General features: G+C 36.7%; 2 protein-coding genes across 2 annotated transcripts; both read right to left on the bottom strand.

The window, feature by feature from the left end:
* Positions 1 to 8817: 8817 nt before the first annotated feature.
* On the bottom strand, positions 8818 to 11202 carry LOC137744240 (phospholipase A1 PLIP1, chloroplastic-like). Its single transcript, XM_068484100.1, has 5 exons — positions 10558 to 11202; positions 10241 to 10471; positions 10001 to 10060; positions 9473 to 9892; positions 8818 to 9237 (listed from the first exon to the last, which is right to left on the bottom strand). The coding sequence occupies exons 1-5, from the start codon at positions 11200 to 11202 to the stop codon at positions 8836 to 8838; spliced, it is 1758 nt and encodes a 585-aa protein (XP_068340201.1). The 3' UTR covers positions 8818 to 8835.
* A 652-nt stretch (positions 11203 to 11854) lies between these two features.
* Positions 11855 to 17163, bottom strand: LOC137745166 (alanine--glyoxylate aminotransferase 2 homolog 2, mitochondrial-like). The gene is made up of 9 exons (XM_068485067.1): positions 16723 to 17163; positions 16401 to 16631; positions 15616 to 15786; positions 13328 to 13471; positions 13025 to 13204; positions 12688 to 12913; positions 12449 to 12562; positions 12268 to 12354; positions 11855 to 12167 (listed from the first exon to the last, which is right to left on the bottom strand). The coding sequence occupies exons 1-9, from the start codon at positions 16969 to 16971 to the stop codon at positions 12124 to 12126; spliced, it is 1446 nt and encodes a 481-aa protein (XP_068341168.1). The 5' UTR covers positions 16972 to 17163; the 3' UTR covers positions 11855 to 12123.
* Between the last annotated feature and the right edge of the window lie 3362 nt (positions 17164 to 20525).

The raw sequence follows: 20525 nt of genomic DNA, 5'->3' as shown, positions 1-20525 counted from the left end.
TGGCACAACGGTAACTTTTCAGATTTTTAAAAATATTTTTTCATTTATTTTTTTTATTTATAAAGCATTTTAATATCCACCGTTGATCTCAGATCGAACGGTGGATATTAAATCTGACTTAATTTTTTTTTTTACCGTTGAGATCTAACGGTCCACATTAAGTGACCGTTAAGATCTAACGCACCGTAGGAAGCCACGTGGCTTCCCAACGGTCACTGACAAAACCCTTTTTTTCTGATTTTTCTGTCGGGACGCGCCCCCACGCGCGGGTGGGGTGCACGCGCCTGACACAAAAAAATAAAATATTAGGCTGACGCCACCGTGGCGTCAGCATGACGTCATCCCCACCTCGGGCTCAAGGGCTGGCAATCCCTCACGGGCCCTTTGCTCGGGCCTCCCCCTTCCGCCGGACTTCCTCACGCTGGAGGCCTGCCACCGGCCCTCGGGCCTTTGTTTTGCACACTGTCCCCCGAGCAATTTGCTACGGTGGGAATGCTCTAAAAGCTCCTCAAAAGCCAAAAGGATAAAGGTTGACCTACAAGTCTGCAGTTTTATCTACAATGTATAAAAGATGTTGAAACGATCCGAACGCAATGACTTTACCATCACCTTTTTCCATGTCCAACTTTTTCCTCATTGCTTTGTGCATCACACCACTGCAGGAAAAGAAAAGAAGGTTTTTATCCTACTGACGCTTTTGTATTAGAGTATTTATTCTAGACTTTTTAACTGTCAGATATGTGTTTAAAAACACAACAAACTAAGATTTAACCGTTAAAACACTATTAATATTTTGTAATCCGATATAGGCCTCTTACAATACTTACATTCACATAAAGGCTTACAACAAAATAAATATGATTTCTACATATCCTATTTTCAATTTTACTTAATGGCTCATTTATTCTTTATTATGGATTTTGATTCTCCTTTAATTTATTTAACAGTGGTCCCAAAAAAGGAGAGATTTGTCTGTGTGACCGGCACACGAGGTAAATACATCATGTGTCATTATACAACTGAGGGGATATGTGTTTTAAAAAGTTAATAACTTAAAAAGTAAAATTTCTCACCACTTACGTACAAACACGTGGTATATTGCCCATGTTCCCATCATAATAAAAAATTTCTCTGAAAAAAGGGGTGCAAGAGGTGAAAAAATGAGCAGAAATAATTTCTCTAATAAAAACCTAAGCTCAGTATGATCCTGAATATTAGTTAATTGCATAAAAGCCCTTCATTTGAATACCATAAAACCGTTTTCATTTCATTCCATTTCTCCTGTATATTTGGTTCTATGGAATTTCATAAACCAAGCGCTTATGGGTAGGGATGGGCAACGGTTATGGCGGACGGGTAACCGCGGTTATTTACCCATAACCGTTTACCTGTTGGGTATTTACATAAACGGATATACTCATACCCATAACCATTTATAAACGATTAATCATACCCATAACCGCGTATCCGTTTACTTTTTTTTTTTACCCATCTACCTATTTTTTTAAACAACTTGAAAATTAATAAGAAATTTGTCATAATTTTCTTTTTTCTAACTATTAAATACCATTATAAATACATTTAACATGCATTTTTATATTAACGACAATATTATTTATGAATATATGCGATGTCTCTCAATTATTTGACGGTCAATCTATTACAAGAATCATGCATGGTTGTAGGTTAATTAATATTCTTGTATACATATATACATATATATATATATATATGTAAGTACGCATCAGTCTGCTAATAGGCTAATTTGAAAAATATTTGGATTTTTATTTAGAAACATATGTCCATCGATCCAAGCCATTTAATCGATTTCTAATTTTTGGGTCAAATATTTATTGAAAACTCGAGGCCAATTAAATATATATATATATATATATATATATATAGGTACGCATCATCTAATAATAACATGTTTCTAAATACTCAAGGTAATCATTATCTTGAATTGGTCAAAACTCCAAAAGACTCCAAAACAAAACTGTCGAACACTAATGCTTTAGCACATTCAATCACATATATTAAACATTAGCCCATTCTATCACTTATATTTTTCTCTCAAGTGAGGCATAAATATATATATATATATATATATATATATATATATATATATTATGGCCCTTTATAATCAAATATATCTCGGGATACTAAACTTAGTTAGAAACTAATTTTTTTTATTTTATAGTTTTACATATATTAAAATAAACGGTTAAATGGGTACCCGTTTATAACCACGGGTAATACCCATAACCGTCCATTTAAATTTCACGAGTAAACGGTTATACCCATAACGATTTATTTATCTAAACGGTTACCCATAACCGTAACCATCAAATTTAAATGGGCGGATAACCGCGGTTACTCATAACCAATGGGTATTTGCCCATCTCAAATGAGGATTCTCCTGATCAAACTCATCGGACCGTTGAAATTTTATCCAACGGCTACTATTATTATAACTTTTAGAAGGGGCCCTGTTTGTAGTCATTGGATAAATTTTCAACGGCCCGATGGACTTGGTCAGGAGGATCCTCACCCCTTGCTCGGGAGAGGATCATGATCCGCATGTTTTAATATGGGTCTAATGTATTGCACAGTCATAGGTAGGGTCTAATAAGTAGAGCAATTAAAGTGTCCATAATTTGAAAACAAAATTGCACTGACTGTCGTTAAATGTTTTACCATGACTTTTCTAGAATTAACATGGAACTTTAAGTTACACATCAAATCAAATCTCGTCATTTCATAAAAAAAAACTCTCATCTTTTTTAGTGTAAAATATATCGTTATATTAAAAAAAAATTTAAAAAAAAAATACTCATCAAATCTCATCGTTTCATCAAAAACTCTATCCGACACCTGTTTTGAATTTTCCTCACGATTCATGCGGATTAGTATCCAAATTTGAATTTGAATTCGCATGAACCTATGAGAACTACAAGTAATTTTACATGTTTTCGTTGAGTCGTTTACAACAGTAAGCTTCATTTTTACTGGTATTTGTTACATGATTCGCGAGCATTATACATTGATTGTCTTATGTAAGTAATTACTCAAGAGGATTTTGACATTGATTGTGTTAGCTTTGGGGGCTTTTAACGTTACCAAGATGGAGGACTACATCTTATCGTTAGAATCATGTAAAATTACTTATTCCACCATGATAGGTAGTTACAATATGATAGGTAGTTTAGCTTGTACAAGTACTTATATGGCAGGTAGTTCAAACTGTAAAAGTACTTATATATAATAGGTAGTTTAGATTATAAAATATCAGTTGAAATCTAAGTTTATGCCGACTAATATTATAATATGATAGGTAGTTTAGCTTGTACAAGTACTTATATGACATGTAGTTTAGATTGTAAAAATACTTATATGATAGGTAGTTTAGATTATAAAAGATCAGCTGAAATTTGAGTTTATGCCGACTAATAGGGTACCTAAGTTGAAAAAAATAGAAAAATAATATCACTAATAGTGAGGCCCCCTAAGAGATTTATAGGTGTCCAAAATTTTGGAAATGTCCTAAATTAATTTTAGGAAATATGTGGTGCGAATAGAATGACTCTAACTTTAGCTTATAGCACACAATTTTTTGTGAAAAAAAAAATTGAAATTTTTAGCTTTAAGAAATATTTTGCGCTAGAGTTAAGGAAAATATTGCAAAACCTTTGGATGTGATCCTACCGATTATTAAATCCTGAAACTATTTTTTATTGATTCTTAAAGTGGGAAAATAAAAAAAAAGTATCTTTAAATTTAGGTTTTAAATCATTGATTACAAGTGTTTAAAAATGAATTATAATATATTTTTCACGGAAAAAATATATTTTGAAAAACACGAATATGATAGTTTGTTGTTATGGTAAGAGAACTAAAAGAAACATTAACAAAATAAAAAATAAAAATAAAAAACTGAAGAAAAAAAATTGAAAAGGGAGGGATCAGTATGGTGATAGCGATTGTTACTCTTATTAGTCGCTAACTTTATAGCGATTATTTTCGATTAGAATAACTAGAAAACTACCGATCGTATCATTTTCTATATTTTTTTTCTTTTTCCATTGAATAGCTATAGTAGAGTAAAATAATAATCACAATGCAAAGTATCAACCTAACAACAAAATGTGCTGACACATGGAGTCTTATTCATGGACCTAAATAAAAAAATAACTAAAAATTGGACTAATCTAATTGTTAGGCCATAAAATTGGAAAGGGGTCCTTTCCGCATCTCTTCCACCAAATCCACCCAATCACCTAATCGGACCCTTGAAATTTAGTCCAACAGCTAAAGTAGTTACAACTTTTAAAGAAGCCCCCTGTTTGTAGTCGTTGGATCAAATTTCAAGGGCCTGTATTGATTGATTTGGTGGATTTGGTGGAAGGGATCCGGAGAGGATCTCTTTCCATAAAATTGGACCTATTTCAAGTTAGTTTATTTACACATAACAGATTTGTAAGAAAGAAGTTAATTTAAACCACATATTAATGAAACTTTTTTTGTCAACAATAAGAGGATGAAAAAACATTTTTATCTTCAACCACAAAATAAAATTATGGACAATAAAGTAATTTGCACAAACTAAATTTTACAGTTATTTTTAAAAGCATCATCTACATGTAATTCTAACAAATCACTTACAAACAAACACAATATACATGTAATCATTTACGGGTGTATTGTTTTATGGGTGTATTGTTTTAATAAAAGGAAAAACTAAGTAAAGATAAATTTGCAGATGAGGTAGCATCAAAGCACGAATTGAGAATTGAAGAGCTTAACACGAACCTTTCATCTGTCCATTGCATGTACAGTTTCGGTCTCTGCAGGTGTCTTCAGCTCACGATCACCAATAACTACTTAAGCAACCATCACCAGAAGTCGTGGTACTGATAAAATCCCAATTGGCCTAGGCAGTAGCCCCCATGGTGCCATCAGCGCTGCCATGATATGCGTTCCTTAATGAGATTATGTCATGACACCCAGTGTACAACCTCACTATCAACACCACTAAATCGTCACCTACCAATGCTTCCAGATACACCCATTGACGTCGAAGAAGAATTGGGGCAGTGGAATTTTATATCATGACGGTCCAGATGCACCGAGTGATCAGCAACAGCAAGATTGCAATTGCAGTCTGTCCACTTGCACTGCCTTCCAATATAAAAGAAGCCCTTATCAAACCATAAGGGTAGAATTAGAATTTTCATCTAGCTTGAGAGTTGTCATCAGCATAAATGGATGCAAAAGCGTCTGCAGCACCAACTACAAGCAGCGATTCGTACGGATGGAAGGCTAGAAATGAAGAGCTACAACCAGCTACATAGCATATTATCATGTTTAATGTTTACTTATAGTGGGACAAACGTATAGTGACAGAAGCAGAAATGAAGAGCTTATCATTTGTAAACATATAAAGAAATTGTGCATCTAGGTAAGCAAACGTAACTATTTGTAACTTATCTTTTCTAAAAGTTGCAACACTTTCAAAAATATCATAACCCATATTTTTGGTCTTGCCAGAAGAAGATATGATGAGCTTACATTTCAGGAGTTCGCACATCATAAAGTCGGACAGAACCGTCGACAAAACCGGCTGCAAGTTGACCCTAGTGAACTTGAGAAGCGGACTGCAGAAAATGTAATCTTTACATCTTAAAGAGAGGAAGTACCAGATATCCAGATTGTTGTTGCCAATCCACAACAGCATTCAAACTTCGCACCCCAGGTTTATGACCTTGAATTGAAGAAAATGCAGTGACAAGCTTCTAGCAAACGAAGCAATGCAGAAGCTATCAATAACATTATTCACAACAAAGAAGAAGAATCACAAAATTGAAACAGAACTCTGTGGAAGAGTTCTGAGACAAGAAGTAAACACATCAGCAGGAAATTCAGCACTCTGCGGAAGAGTCTCGTATGCTTCACAAGCAGCTAGCAGGATACAATCCCTTGCAGATCCAGATGAGCTAGAACCACCCCAATCTGTTGAAATGTAAGCTATATTGCAGACTTGAAGGTTCGAAGGCAGGACCAAAAGGAACTTAAAAAGCTGTAACGGCTAGTTTGTGAAGGAATGAAGCATAGGATTCTAGTTTTCAAACAACAGATGTAACGGCTGTGATTCATATATCCAGCTGTCCATTTGAAGGATGTGTACCATCTGCAATACCTGCAGATAAGTAGGAAGAATGTTCCTGAAAAAATTACAATGAATGAAATCTTAGTGCCGCAGCCATGTTTTGCAGTCATTGAAATTCTCTGAAAAATTCTTTTTGTTCTTCCTTACCTTTTGTTCTCAATCATTCCCTAAATATCCAATTTCTAACGCGATCATGAAGCTAACAAAAACGCTTTCTCTAAAGTCATTGAAATTCTCTAAAGTCATGCACAAAGAAAAATAAAAACGCTTTCTCTGTTGTGCCTTGGCTGATTATCTTCACCAACATACAAACCCACAGTTGAATAATTTAAAATACGAGAAATAAAGACACCGAGAAATTTACGAGGTTCGGCAAAAACCTGCTTACGTCCTCGGAGAGATATTGCTCTTCACTATGAGAAAAACAGTACAAGTTACACATGAGTTAAATCGACATAACCCAATCCCATATCCCTTGTACACCCACTCACAGAATTTTCCCAAGAGACTCACTCTACCTCAAGAGTTCTTTCACAAGAGACCTTTCACTCTAGCTCTCTTGATTTCTCTCTGCAACTCTCTCTCCTTCCCAAAACTGAAATGAGCTCCCTCACTCTTCTCTACTCTCGGTTCTCTGACAAAAGGAATGCTAAAAAACAAATGGTGCCCTTCCTTCTTTTTCTCTACACTCGGCTGCACCCTTCATTCCCTTTTAAAAAACAACCAAATACAAATAAAATAATAAGGCTACTTGCTAGCCTTTTCCTTTTCTCCTCAAAACAAGGAAAGCAACAATGATTTTGTCCACCTTATTATTTTATTAGCCGAAAGTGGATGTGAGTTGGCCACTTGGCCACATATTCCAACATTCTCATCCTTGGTTTATGAGAATACGGTAACTTGAGCTTGAAGGTTATCAATGAAGGTTACATTTGGTTGCCAATGGGTGTGTCTGAATTATGAAGTTTGGCTTTGGTATTGGAAAATGGATAAGAGGATGTAGAACTCACGCACACCATACCGAAGAAAATAATTAACGATCAAGACACAGCCAACAAGGAGAAGAAAAAAATGATTCTTCGGAATACAGTACAAGCTAACGAAGTAGCTTGACTGAAAGGAGATGGTAACAAGACCAAATATGTGTTAGTTACGAAACAAATAAAAAATGCATGCCGCGCTCACAATGGACTACCAGTGATAAACAGGAGGAAGGCGGGAATTACGTAATGTCTCATGACCCATATCGGCTAGGCCTGTTGGTGGTGAATCCACTCTCGGATCGTCACTCTGCCCGTCCCTTCGGCACCTTTGGGAGGCAAGGACAAGGAGTGTTGCTCTCTTAATTTGTCCATAATTTTCTCCTTACCAAATAAATACAAAATGAATAATAGGTTTGGCGTAAAGTAAAAGGGGTGCATCGAGTGTCGACATTTTTCAAGCAAGTTATTCGAAATTGCTGTACGGACAGCACACATAAGCCTACATGTACCAAAGGATGAGTCCACAATGTCATCATCTTTTTTCAACGTTTTGTTTCTCTGACATGCTACTCGGCCAACTACTTTAGCGATCTCTATCATTACTTTATACATTTTAATAAACTTAACCATTTCTAATTTTGTTGTCATAAATTTAGTACGTGTCGATCAATAATAGAAATCACAGAAATAATTTTTTTTTCAGCATGCTTAGAATACGAAGCGGTATGTTACGCGTTATTATACATGTAGAGAAAAGTTTTGTTTTTGTGTTTGACAAACTGAAAAAAGATTTCACATAAAAGTCATACACAAAATGAGTGCTTTGATCTCGAAAACAACAGCGTTTGAACTTTTGTACCCATGCATCATGCAAACCACGAAAAAATTAAAAAGGAAGTTCAGATCTCAGGTGGTAAAACCAAAGGGTACATCAGTAATTTAACTTCGTGCATATGTTATTAATTTGATACAACTGTAATAGTACGAGCATAACATAATCAATGTTTGATGTAACATCATATGAAATCTAAGTTTTGTCATCACAGAGAAAGAACAGCTTGAGAGCTTAAGCTTAGGAAGCAGAAAATGGCTAGATTGAAGGATGCCATGTCGACGGTGCTGACTGTAGTATTTCTTAGGAAGAGCATTCAAGTATACGAGGAATTCGGGGTTTTGGTAGTGGACTTTGTTTCGATTCTAACATCAACGATTCAATTTTCGGGCTTCCTTTTCCTTCGAAGTACAAGAGTTTCTGCTGCCGGAGGCAGGCATTCTCCGATGTCATCAATGTTTGCTTGAAATGATCGGTAGTTGTCTGCAGATTAAATTCGTGCCTCAATATTTTGAACTGTAAGTTGTGCTTTATATATATATCACTCGATTTTGGTGGTGCTGTAGTGAGCTTGCTTTTGTTTCAGATTCAGTACTTATACATTACCAGTTTGTTTTCGGGCTAATTAAGCTGAATTATTCTGCCAATAATTATGGTTTAACTTACTAGATTAATTATTACTGAGTGTAAATCAACATGATATTAGACGATGAACGAAACCAAGATCGATCAACTTAGGCAGATGATACCATAACCATATTAAGAGTATTGGATCAGTAAGTTTCGTGAAGGGGAAATCAAAGGAGAGAGAGAGAATACAAGAAGAATGTGAAATTCCTCTGTACGATATCTTGTTAGTAACTTGTTTCTCTCTTCGGACCACTCTCATCTTCATTGTTCGACTGGTGTGGAGATGGTGAAGTGAGCAGCGGCCACAGGAGATTCCGCTGCTTCCTCACTTTCCTCACAACCATCCTTGTGTGTTTCCGTAGGATCTTATTGATATCCTTTAGATAGTTGTTTGAATCGTGGTCACGTAAGATTGTACCTTCTGAACCATAAGCTGTAGGATCACCAAGGGTTTCTAGTGGATGTGGGGAGTTCAAGAAGGCCCTAAAGATATCTGAAGAGAAACCAGATTGCGTGTTGTCCAGGACAGAGAGGGCGCTCCCCATAGGGAGTAGAGGGTGTGGAGGAGATAACCTTTCATCAGGTTGAAGAATGAATAGTTTGCCGATTGGAGAGTACAACGTCTTCTGCATAAAAACATATACATCAGAAAAAGCGATTTATTAATGTGGAGGATTCTATGAGTTAAACAATATTCTCAGTGCAGTACGTGCGTCTTTTATTAGGTGACGGACTTTTAGCACTATTTATATTGTCGATAACATCAATGACCTGTGGGCACGTTTTGTCATTGACATGTTATTGGTGCAATATTGATGGAATGTTCGCCCGTTTCTATGAAGTTATCGTACTGGTACTTACATTTTTTATCAGGCAAGGGAGTGACTGAAATGAACCATTTAAACGCTTGAGGAGTGTAGCCACGTGGTTGGGGTAGTTGCAGGAGAAAGCTCTAGGGACAACATCTCTATGCATCATCACACAATGGATGTGATTATTCACATCCAACCCTAGTTGATCAAGTAACTTGTGGCCTCCGCAGAACACAAATGGTGATCCAAATGTGACAACCGGCAGAAGAGTAGAGGGTTTCACAAGCTTCCTAGTGAGGAGCATCATGTGGACTAAAAGAGCAATGCTTCCTCCAAGACAATGGCCAGTAAATTGAAGCTTTGCGAGTTCACCGTTTCTATGTAAGTGCTCCAATATATCTGGCATGAATTGCTGGTACATTTGCTGTGCCGCTTCATAGGTTCCTCTGTGAACATGTACATTCGTCTCCTACACAGGGACGACACTGTTAGCCAGGCCTAGTTTGTCAATGGTTAATTTCGCATTTTCTTCCCCTTCAAGATATTAGAAGGTTATGCATTGAATGTCTATGCTTACCTCAAATTTGGTGGGTTCGAAAAAGAGGTATGCCTGTCGGGAAGCAAGGGAGTCCATGCCCTGCAAATGAAGGACGATTTTCAGCTGTGCATTTCCAATCTGTGGCACATCATCTCGTTGTTTCGAAAATTTGACCCACATAGATGTAACAAATACCATTGGAGGAGCTAGCTAATGCTAAATAAAGTTAGTAAAGACCTGTCATACACAGATTGTAATGAAGGGCTTATAAGAAATAACCTGAATCACGAAGCAACGAGTAGACGTACTGGAGTCATCACAAACAAACCATTCACAAGGCAAGGAGTGGTGGAGTGACAGAAGGTCATTTTCCGTCTCTTGTCTTGCCATTTCACTTGCTGCTTGAAGTACTTCTGTCATCGTTGAACTTTCCAAAGAAACAGCTACTTCTGCTTTCTTTTGTAATGAAGATGTTACAAATTGGAGGCCATATATCTTCAAATCCTCGGCCTGCATGCGCGTTAGTATTGCGGATGGAAAATGCTTAATGACCCAACATTATTATGGTTATAAGTACATGATTAACAAAAACATACCTTGATCTCTGGTATCACACAAGCCATGTTGCACAAGAAGGCTAGCTTAGAAAATAGCTTGGTATCTGACCATGGTACTCTAACTAAAAACCTCGAGAAAGACTCCTGGTCGTATGATCTGTATCTCATTTCCCCATCATTATCTTCTAAACCACAACTCTCCGCACAACCACCTTCCTCTCCACCACTTCCACAACCACCGTTTTCACCCTCATCATGAGTGTTGTCTTCGTCCGCAACCTCTTTTTGCTCCCAAATATTGCTCCACAGGTCACCGAGTGCCACAAGCCCCTCCATCCAATTGGCTCCCTTTATTTCCTCCCCTTGATCACTAGTACTCTCTCCAAATTTCTCCATTATATGCATGCTATTCTGCATTTTCATATGCTTACTCGTGGCCGGGCCAAACAAAAATGATCTAAGCAAATTTGGGACCATGGAACTCAAACTTTGAAACGGGGAAATTCCAATGGAACGGTTGTTGTTTTGTAGTTTTGATTGAGAGACCTGGATATGATTGATGCAATGACAAGGATGGTTAACTGAGCAAAATCTTCGGACACGAATATGCTCTTTGAAGATGTCTTTCGGCCTTAGAGTTGAGGAGGTTGGAGAGGCCGGAAAAGTAAATGAAGTGCACGCCATGGTTGTGCAGACCGGGAATTGAAGAAACTAATGGAAATGGACTTTTATAAGCAGTTAAGTACACCAGACTGAACTACTTGCTCCTTGATTACAACGGAAACACTAGAAAACTACCGTTGTATTCGAAGCGAAATAGTAAGCTATGGTTAAGATGATCACATCCAATAAACATAATGATGCCAACGATTTGGTGTTAATTTCAATGGTTTGCCTTGGAGCCATCCTTCACAACTTTGTCTAATTGTTTTTGGACATTACCTTTTCGTTTCCAAGTACAGCAAAGGGAAAAAAAAAAAAAAATTTAGTCACGAGTCTACATCAGTTTTGTTTCTTCTTCTTTGTCTTCTGCATTAATGCAGTAAATGAATCATGTCATCGAAAACTCAACGGAGAGTGCACCGTTGCTTCCCCTTCGACAGGCGGAAATGGTCAGGAAATAGCATTCAGTTCTAATTTCAACAAACTTATCTGAACTTGTATGTACATAACTGAATTTGTATTTTCAAAATACCATTCCAATAGATCACATCTCTAATGGGACTCACCTGCATTACACGTTGCGGAAACATGAATGTGCAAAGCTCGCATGAATTTGCAGTTTCAGTTGCCGAAAATCTAATAACCCGAAAAAAGGTGACAGAAGTACAAACGCTAAACCAATAACATATGCATTATATATAAATGGAGAGACACCCCTCAAATATTCACAAAGATCATAAGAAGTAAACCAAAGAAGCGTCAAGGTTTGTGCTGAGTGAGAGACAACAAGTTGTTGACTCTTCGTGATCGTAGTCGAATTATTGAAGCACAAACCTACTATTTTGACAATTTATTTTCAAGAGATAACAGTTCGTTGGTGCTTAGACCGATTGGTGAATGATTAATTACACCCTTTATCTACCATAAGACTTGAGCTAGCCTTCAAATTTTCGACATCGTGTAGTCCATTGCATCCACAAGAAAATCTGCAGCCAGAGAAAACACAACCCGATTGGTACTACAAACTTTTCGGAATGACATGTTACTAATTTGCTATTTTCGCTAAGGCGGTAGAAAAATATATACCTGCATCTTCCTTGGTGAAGCACAAGGGAGGTGTGATTCTGAAAACATTTCCATAGAAGCCACCTTTTCCGATCAAGACTCCCAAATCTGATAACGGAAGGAGGAAAAAAAAAGATTAATTTGCAGGTTAGGTAGCATTGAAACATGGAAGGGATTGAGAATCGAAGAGGTTAACAAAAACCTTTCATCTTGTCCATAACATGTACAGTTTCAGCCTTCGCAGGGGTCTTCAGCTCACGATCAGTAACAAGTTCAACTCCCAGCATGAATCCTCTTCCTCTCACATCGCCAATAACTACATACGCAACCATCACCGGAAGTTGAGATAAAGACAATTAGTTTATAAGATCTATTGTAATTATAAAGGAAATTATTGCCTGTCATGACTCCATGGATATTGATGTACAAGTGAATGCTTACGTTCATATTTATTCTTAAGAGCATTGAGTCTTTCTTTCAGATACGATCCCACAACCAACGCATTCTCCTGCAGTTTTTCTTTCTCAATCACTTTTAGAACCGCCAGTCCTGCAGCTGTAGACACTGGATTGCCACCAAAGGTGTTGAAGTAATTGCGGCGAGTTAGGACCTCTGCAACCTCAGGAGTGGTTACCACAGCACCAAGGGGAATGCCATTTCCAATTCCCTGCAAAATGCAGTCAAAGATTTAAGTCAAACACAGAAGACCAGCTTCAAATATATATTTCTTGGGGTTGAAGAAAGAATGATGATATTATTAAGTCACTCTTCGGCTGACCTTTGCCATTGTCACAATGTCAGGCACGACACCATGGCCCTCAAATCCCCAGAAGTTGCTCCCCGTGCGAGCGAAACCAGACTGGACTTCATCAGCAATGAAAAGTCCTCCGGCTTTTTTCACGCTATTATAAACGGCTGGCAAGTAACCCGGAGCTAGTTCTACAATTCCGCCTACTCCCTGTAACATAATTTAAAAAGTTAGTACTCAAAAAAGGGGGTTGATCCATGGATTTTTCTTCCTTTTGCCGCATCTCCCTCGAAGGGTTTTAGTAATAACTTGATTATTAGGCAGATGACATACCTGTATGGCTTCACACATAAAACCAGCAACATGGCCTGAAGTTCCAAAATCTATGAGATCTTGGACATCTTTTGCATACTTCTCTCCATCTGAACCAAAAACTCCTCTGTATGGGTCCGGATTTACGGCGTGATGAACTCCACTCTGTTGATCAAACCAATATAATTTCGTTAGCAAACTTTGAACAATGCAAATTACAGTAAGCCCTTCTAATATAGAACTGATATATTTGGTGCAAATGTAAAAGAGAACTTTAGCGAAAAGCTATCGGTACTTTTCACTTTAACAAAAAATCACATTTTTGCACTAAAAAGTCAATCATGGTACTATTCAATTTACCTTTTATTTTGTCATTATCGTTAAAACTCAAAGTTTTCAAGCCCTTTTCATTAGTTTTCCTAATGTAAAATCATCAAGGTATCAGCAAAAACGTCATTCTGCACTCCATAGACGGAAAACTGAAGAATATTTCAGAATGCTAATTACAACTTTCGTAGCGAATGAGTATATGCATCTACAACTCTCTCTCCTATGTCTCACGATCCTCATTTAACGGCACAGAAACAGAACTTGGTTTAAGTATTTAACTAAAGTATTAAAAAACCATCTAAATATCTTTGTTGGAGAAGCAAAAGATTTTGAGAATGTACAATTTCATGAAACATTTGCGTCTTTTACTTAATGATTCTCTAATGCTTTACTATTCCTTATACAGCCTAAACAGTATAATATACGTACTGTTGAACTTTGCCCTTTTTTTCTTTTAAAGAGGACTAGCCGGCGGCGATTGTCCACCATTCTAGGGAACGAGTAGACTCACAGAAGCATTTCAACATCTCCCAAGCCATTTTTGTGTGATTCACTAGCACTAGAAATCGAACTTAAGATGAATTGTGTAAAATACAAGACTTAAAATTCGTCCCAATCACTGGACCAGCCGTGATGGTTCTATTGAACTTTGCTTTCAACATCTAACCTCCCCCTTGGGAATTCTAATAATTTTATTGGGAACAATGCAAAACCAAATAATAGAGTCAATTAAAGGTAACCTCATAAATGCATAACTTAGCGTTGATAATATTGATAAGCATAAATTTGCCTCTAGACAAAATTTTACAAAATAAATAAAATGGAAGTTGATGATTAAATCATGACTTAAACGTTAATAAATGTGTGCTCATTCATATTAGTTGACATATTATTTAGTTTGTAAGTTTTGTTTACAAATTTAGTTTTCCTAACATTACCTATTTTTAAGACAATATTCTAAATTATTTTAATGTGTAGAAAATAAGGATTTGAACATAGATAGAAAAAGACTAGACTAACATACTTAATATTATGTAGTATAAATCTTACGCGAAATGTAATACTTTCCTTATTATTAAGCAAACAAGCCAGAATCAGTGTGTACAAATATAATCATGTCCTACCAAGTATCCTTTCTTCTGATATGCATGTGCTAATAGTTACGTATTTAACATGATATTATTTTAGAAGGAGAATTAAAAGAAAGATATTGGTTAATGCGTCACCGTTCTATATTGGTGAATACATAATTGAAAAATAATTTACGCATGGGGAATGTATTTGATGCATGAATTGGAATGGACTTATATCCCCACCCAAATGAAAAACAATAGAGAAAAAAAATATTATCACCAAGCAATGATTTGGACATCCTTATCGTTTAGTCATATCTATATAGTACTTGGCCCATTTTTGGTATTATTGAAGGAGGTAGATTGTCTGTCATCCTATTTGGATGCTTTTTTTATCTTCTTTTATTTGTATGGTCTCAGTTAAGTCATGTTAACATTTTATATATATATATTTTTTTGTCTTATTATCTCTATAAAAAAGTTAATATAAAATATTGACGTGGCTTAACTGTGACTGCACAAAATAAAGAGGATGAGAAGGATACCCAAATAGGAGGACAGACAATCTACTTCCATTACTGAAGGCATTCCAATTGGGATGACGTTAGGTGGTGTCGATATCGTATCATGGGGTCAGCTTGTATGCATGTATGTAGCCAATCGAGAATGATAACATATTAACAAATGTCTTGGCCCCTTTCGGCTTTAGCCACTACAATTTGATAACTTCACGTGAATATTAATTTATTGATATTTAAAGCGAAGACAAGACTTTTTCGGGTACTTTGGACTATCTAATATTTTAGATATTTTAATCGTTTGATGTTTAAACATTAGGAGTATTGGATACTCTGAAGCATCCAAAATTTTTTAGAGTGAAATGTAGAAAATAGAAGAGAAAATGACCTGGATGACGTTGAATTTCCAGTTGCCCTGGGCGGTGGCACCCATGGTACCAGCAGCATTGCCATGATATGCGTTCCTTAGCGAGATTATGTCGTGACATCCAGTGTACAGTCGTGCTATCAACATCGCCAACTCGTTCGCCTCCGTCCCCGAGTTTGTAAAAAACACCACCTACCAACAAATTTACCACAAATGAATAAGAAATACACATAAAATCCCAAAGATTACAAATGGGTTTTTTTGTCATTTTAATAACTAGGAGAACAATACCATGATGAACTAGGCATTGATTCTATCATGGGTGTGATTGCGACTCCTACCAACAAAAATTATCACAATCACTCATCGTCATCGGTCATAATGACAATTCTTCACAGAAAAAACATACACCGTTGGATCGATTATGCTCGATTAATTATATAACTTAATTTTGTGATGATATCTCAACTCAACTCAATATCACTACATAAATACGTTGAAATGAAATTGAGATATTGCAACGATATCCCAACTCAGTATCACTCCATAAATACGTTGAGATGAGTAAATATTATCTCCTAGGTAAGTTTTTTCACCAAAAGTTGTGACAGTTGAATACACTAAGATAAATTAATTGTCATAGTATAATTCTTGATGCAAGTAAGTTTATTCATCAAAAAATGTAGACCGTCAAATTACTCATGATAAATTAATTATGTTATAGTGACTGTATTTCAATTTAATAAAAATACATGATCAGTTAAGATATCGTCACTGTGACATTAAGTTTATTTCGTCCAACCAACCTTGAGATTGCCGGGCAACTTGTTAGCGAGCGCCTGAGCAAAGTCACCGATGGCGTGGTTGAGGTAGAGGATGGTGGAGTGTTGTATGCGTTTGGTCTGGTTGACTATGGCCTCCACCACGTCCGGGTGGCAGTGCCCGCAGCTCACCGTTGCAATCCCCCCGAATCCGTCCAAATACCTCCGCCCGTTCTCGTCGAACAAGTACTGCCTCTTCCCGTCCACTATGTTCAGCTGCACAAAACAAAGAAAATAAATCAAACATATGAAACACGTGATTAGATAGGGAGGGAAAGGAGGAGGGATCGGGTGCGGCGGGGCTCACGGGTTTGTTGTAGAAGTAGAACATGGAGGGGCTGAGATACTCCTTGCGCTGGGCGAGGATCTCGTCAGCGGTGGGGCCGGTGTACGGCGGAGGGGAGTAGTCGAACGGGGGCATTTTGGGAACATCGACGCCATTGTCTTGGAGAAGGGCTTCCTCCCTCTGAGACACCTGAGAGAAGCAGCGTTGTTGTTGCCACCGCAGGGATTTTGCAGTTCTCGATAAAACCCTTCTCCCTATTAATCCCTGCATCTTTTTTTTTTTTTTTCCTGTTTTTTTCCTCTAACTTTCTTCCCTTCGCTGCCTCTCTCCGAAAATACAGGAGTTTTTGGTTTCGTTTTGTGGTTACGTGAGAGTGTATAAATGGAGAGAGAGAGAGGAGAGAGGAGAGAGAGGAGAGAGGAGAGAGGAGAGAGAGAAGAGAGAGAGGAGAGAGGGGAGAGAGAGTGGTGGAGGGAGGTGGAGATAATGGAGGGGAAGGCGGAGAGGGAAAATATATAGGGAGATTTTGAAGACGTGTTGGATTTTTGTTGTTAATTAGCTTTTAATTGGTTAGTTTTTTAAGCAGGATTAATTAGCTTAATTGGTTTGTGGTAAGCAGGATTAATTAGCTTAATCTGTCTGTATTTGGTTATTGATGGTAAAGATCAATCCATCTGGTGAAATGCAAAATATGAGGGATTTGATTTCCCTCTTGAATCTGATTGCAACGGCTTAAATTCATGATATATTCATATTGAATGTCAAATATCTTTCGTCTAGTTCAACACGGTGCGTTGTCAAATTGTTAGTTTTAAGTAATGGTAGAGTCGTACTAACAAAAATATAGATGTAAGTAGAGTTTACGTGTCTTAAAAAACATGTCTAAAAAAATAGTAGAACAAATGTAAAGGTTACATGGGTGACGATAGTGAAATAACTCGTACTTAGTCACTAGTTTGATTTGTAATTCGACAACATAACATATTAAGCTACAAACATACCAATTTGTTTCACAAATCTGATCTTTAAAAGATGTGTGTGCACCACAGGCTTTTTAAAACTGAAAGTCTAGAAGAGAAATTGAATAATGGTATGGCAAGCTGCCACATTTTTCATCAACAAAACGTGGTGACCCATGTGATAAATGTTGACTGAAAAAACTATATGTCCTTTTTCATATTTGGCTTATTAGTCGAAATGTTCCCTGAAATTGCCATCATATCTTAGTTTACTCTTTGAAATTGATTTTGTCTCACTTTGCATTTTGAAACTGACATTTTCAATTCTTTTATCTCACTTTACCCACTTCCGTTAATGGACTGTTAAATTTGAGGGTGTTTTAGATATTTCGAGTTTTACACATTTATTTTTACCTCTAACCTACACAATAAACAAGTCTCAATTTTATTTTTGACAATTCTAGTCCAAATGCATAAATTTTGGGCATTTTTTTAAAATAAATTATTCAATCAATAGAAAATTTTCGAGCAACAAAATTATTATATCAACCAAAATAAGGGTTACATTTGTTCGTATAGTCATTACACTTGCAAGACATCCATGTATTTGCTCAAAACATTGCAATTGAAAAATATTTGTTACAACAAAATCATTATACCATTAAGCTACCCTATCCAAAATACTTTTCTCAAAAAAAAAAAAAAAAAAAAAAAAAAAAAAAAAAAAAAAAAAATTCATTTAAAGCAAATGTGCATAATTTGAACAAGCTTATGCCTAGTGGAATCAGTGCTCAACAATGTGAAGTTTTTTGTTTCAAACTGTGCACATTTTCTTTAAATGTTTTTTTGGTTTGGGAAGTACTTTGGATAGGATAGCTTAATAGTATAATGATTTTGTTGTAATGAATATTTTTCAGTTGCAAAGTTTCAAGCCAATATATGGATGTCTTGCAAGTGAAATGACTTTACGAGCAAATTTAACCTTTATTTTGGTTGATACAATGATTTTGTTGCTCGGAATTTTTCTATTGATTGAATCATTTGTTTTAAAAATGCCCAAAATTTATGCGTTCGAATTAGAGTTGTCAAAAATAAAATAAAGACTTGTTTAGTGTGAGGGTTAGAGGTAAATAAATATGCAAAAATTAAAATATCTAAAATACCCTTGAATTTAACAATCCATTAACGGAAGTGGGTAATGAAACATTCCACATCAACCAACAGAGAGGGTGATGTGCCTTATATGTACATACCCACATTCATACAGCAGGAGGCCTTTTGGGAACTCACTGGCTTTGGATTCCATCAGAACTCCGAAGTTAAACGAGTTTGGGCGAGAGCAATTGCAGGATGGATGACCCACTAGGAAGTTCTCGTGTGAGTTCCTAGAAACAAAACTATGAGGGAATGGTAAGCCCAAAGCGAACAATATCATGCTACGGCGGAGTCGAGACTAGGATGTGACAGAATGGTATCAAAGCCACTCTACGTGTGTGGTGCGAGTATGCTGACGAGGACGTCAGGCCCCTAAGGGGGGTGGATTGTAACATTCCACATCAACCAACAGAGAGGGGGTGATGTGCCTTATATGTACATGCCTACCTCCATATAGCACGAGACCTTTTGAGAACTCACTGGCTTCGGATTCCATCAGAACTCCGAAGTTAAGCGAGTTTAGGCGAGAGTAATCCTAGGATGGGTGGCCCACTGGGAAATTCTTGTGTGAGTTCCCAGAAACAAAACCGTGAGGGAATGGTAAGCTCAAAGCGGACAATATCGTGCTACAGCGTAGCTTGTCTGGGATGTGACAGGTAAAGTGAGATAAAATAGTTGAAAATGTCAGTTTCAGAGGGGAAAGTGAAACAAGACCAGTTTCAGGGGGTAAATTGAAACTCAATGACAGTTTCATAGGGCATTTCGACTAATAAGCCTTTATATTTTGTGCCTATTACTTATCATTATCCCCATAAGAGCCATGTTAGATTTATTTTAATTATTTATTGATATCTGTTGAAGTATGAATCCCATCTCGAAGAAAGAAGAGATATTGCATGTGCTTGGAAGTAAGTGGAGGATTTCCCATATTATCCATTTGTTTTATAGTGGAACCTCAACTTTTTTCATGGTATTAGGTTGTCTTGCATGTGAGGTCCAAGGGTCACTCGCGCTCCACGTCACCCGATTTTGTATTGTCCACTTGTTAGGCTTGAAATTCGCCACATGTGATGTGCTTGTTGAGATTATGAATCACACATCGGGGAAAGAAGGGAACTTGCATGTGATGAATCTCACATCGGAGAAAGAAGTGACATTGCGTGTGCTTATACGTAATTGAATAACTCTCCATGCTAATTGGTTTTATGGTGAAACCTCAACTTTCTCAATAGTATAATAGTTTATTTATGCTAAAACATTTTAAACTAATCTAAATTGTGAAAAATGAAATTCGAACTCGAGCACAAGAAAACATATTCATTCTAATTAATGTAACTACGCTTAAGTCTATTGTCACGATACTTAGTCATGACTGGGGTAAAGGGTACATGTAATACGGGACTGGTTCTTTCAAATTTCGACAATGATGGGAAATATGGAAACAGACATTGCAAAGTTGTTTGTCCAAAACATATTAGTGAATGAAATCATGAAAATGGTAAACCATCTTCGGGGAGTTGAGCACCCACCAAGTAGGCCCTTATTAGCTATAGAAAAGGTACCTTTGTCTAAGTGCTTCCTTTGTAGTACTATAATTAGTTGGTCCATGTGTTTATCATTGTACTCGACCCATACCATGTTAAAATTCATGTTAAGAACCTAAAAGATGTGAGTCTGCCACTGTTACATTATTATGTTGTATTGTTAACT

This window comes from Pyrus communis, chromosome 9 (assembly GCF_963583255.1).
Source record: "Pyrus communis chromosome 9, drPyrComm1.1, whole genome shotgun sequence".
Taxonomy (NCBI): domain Eukaryota; kingdom Viridiplantae; phylum Streptophyta; class Magnoliopsida; order Rosales; family Rosaceae; genus Pyrus; species Pyrus communis.
Note: the sequence above shows the minus strand (reverse complement) of the source record. Positions and strands in the feature narration are given on the sequence as shown.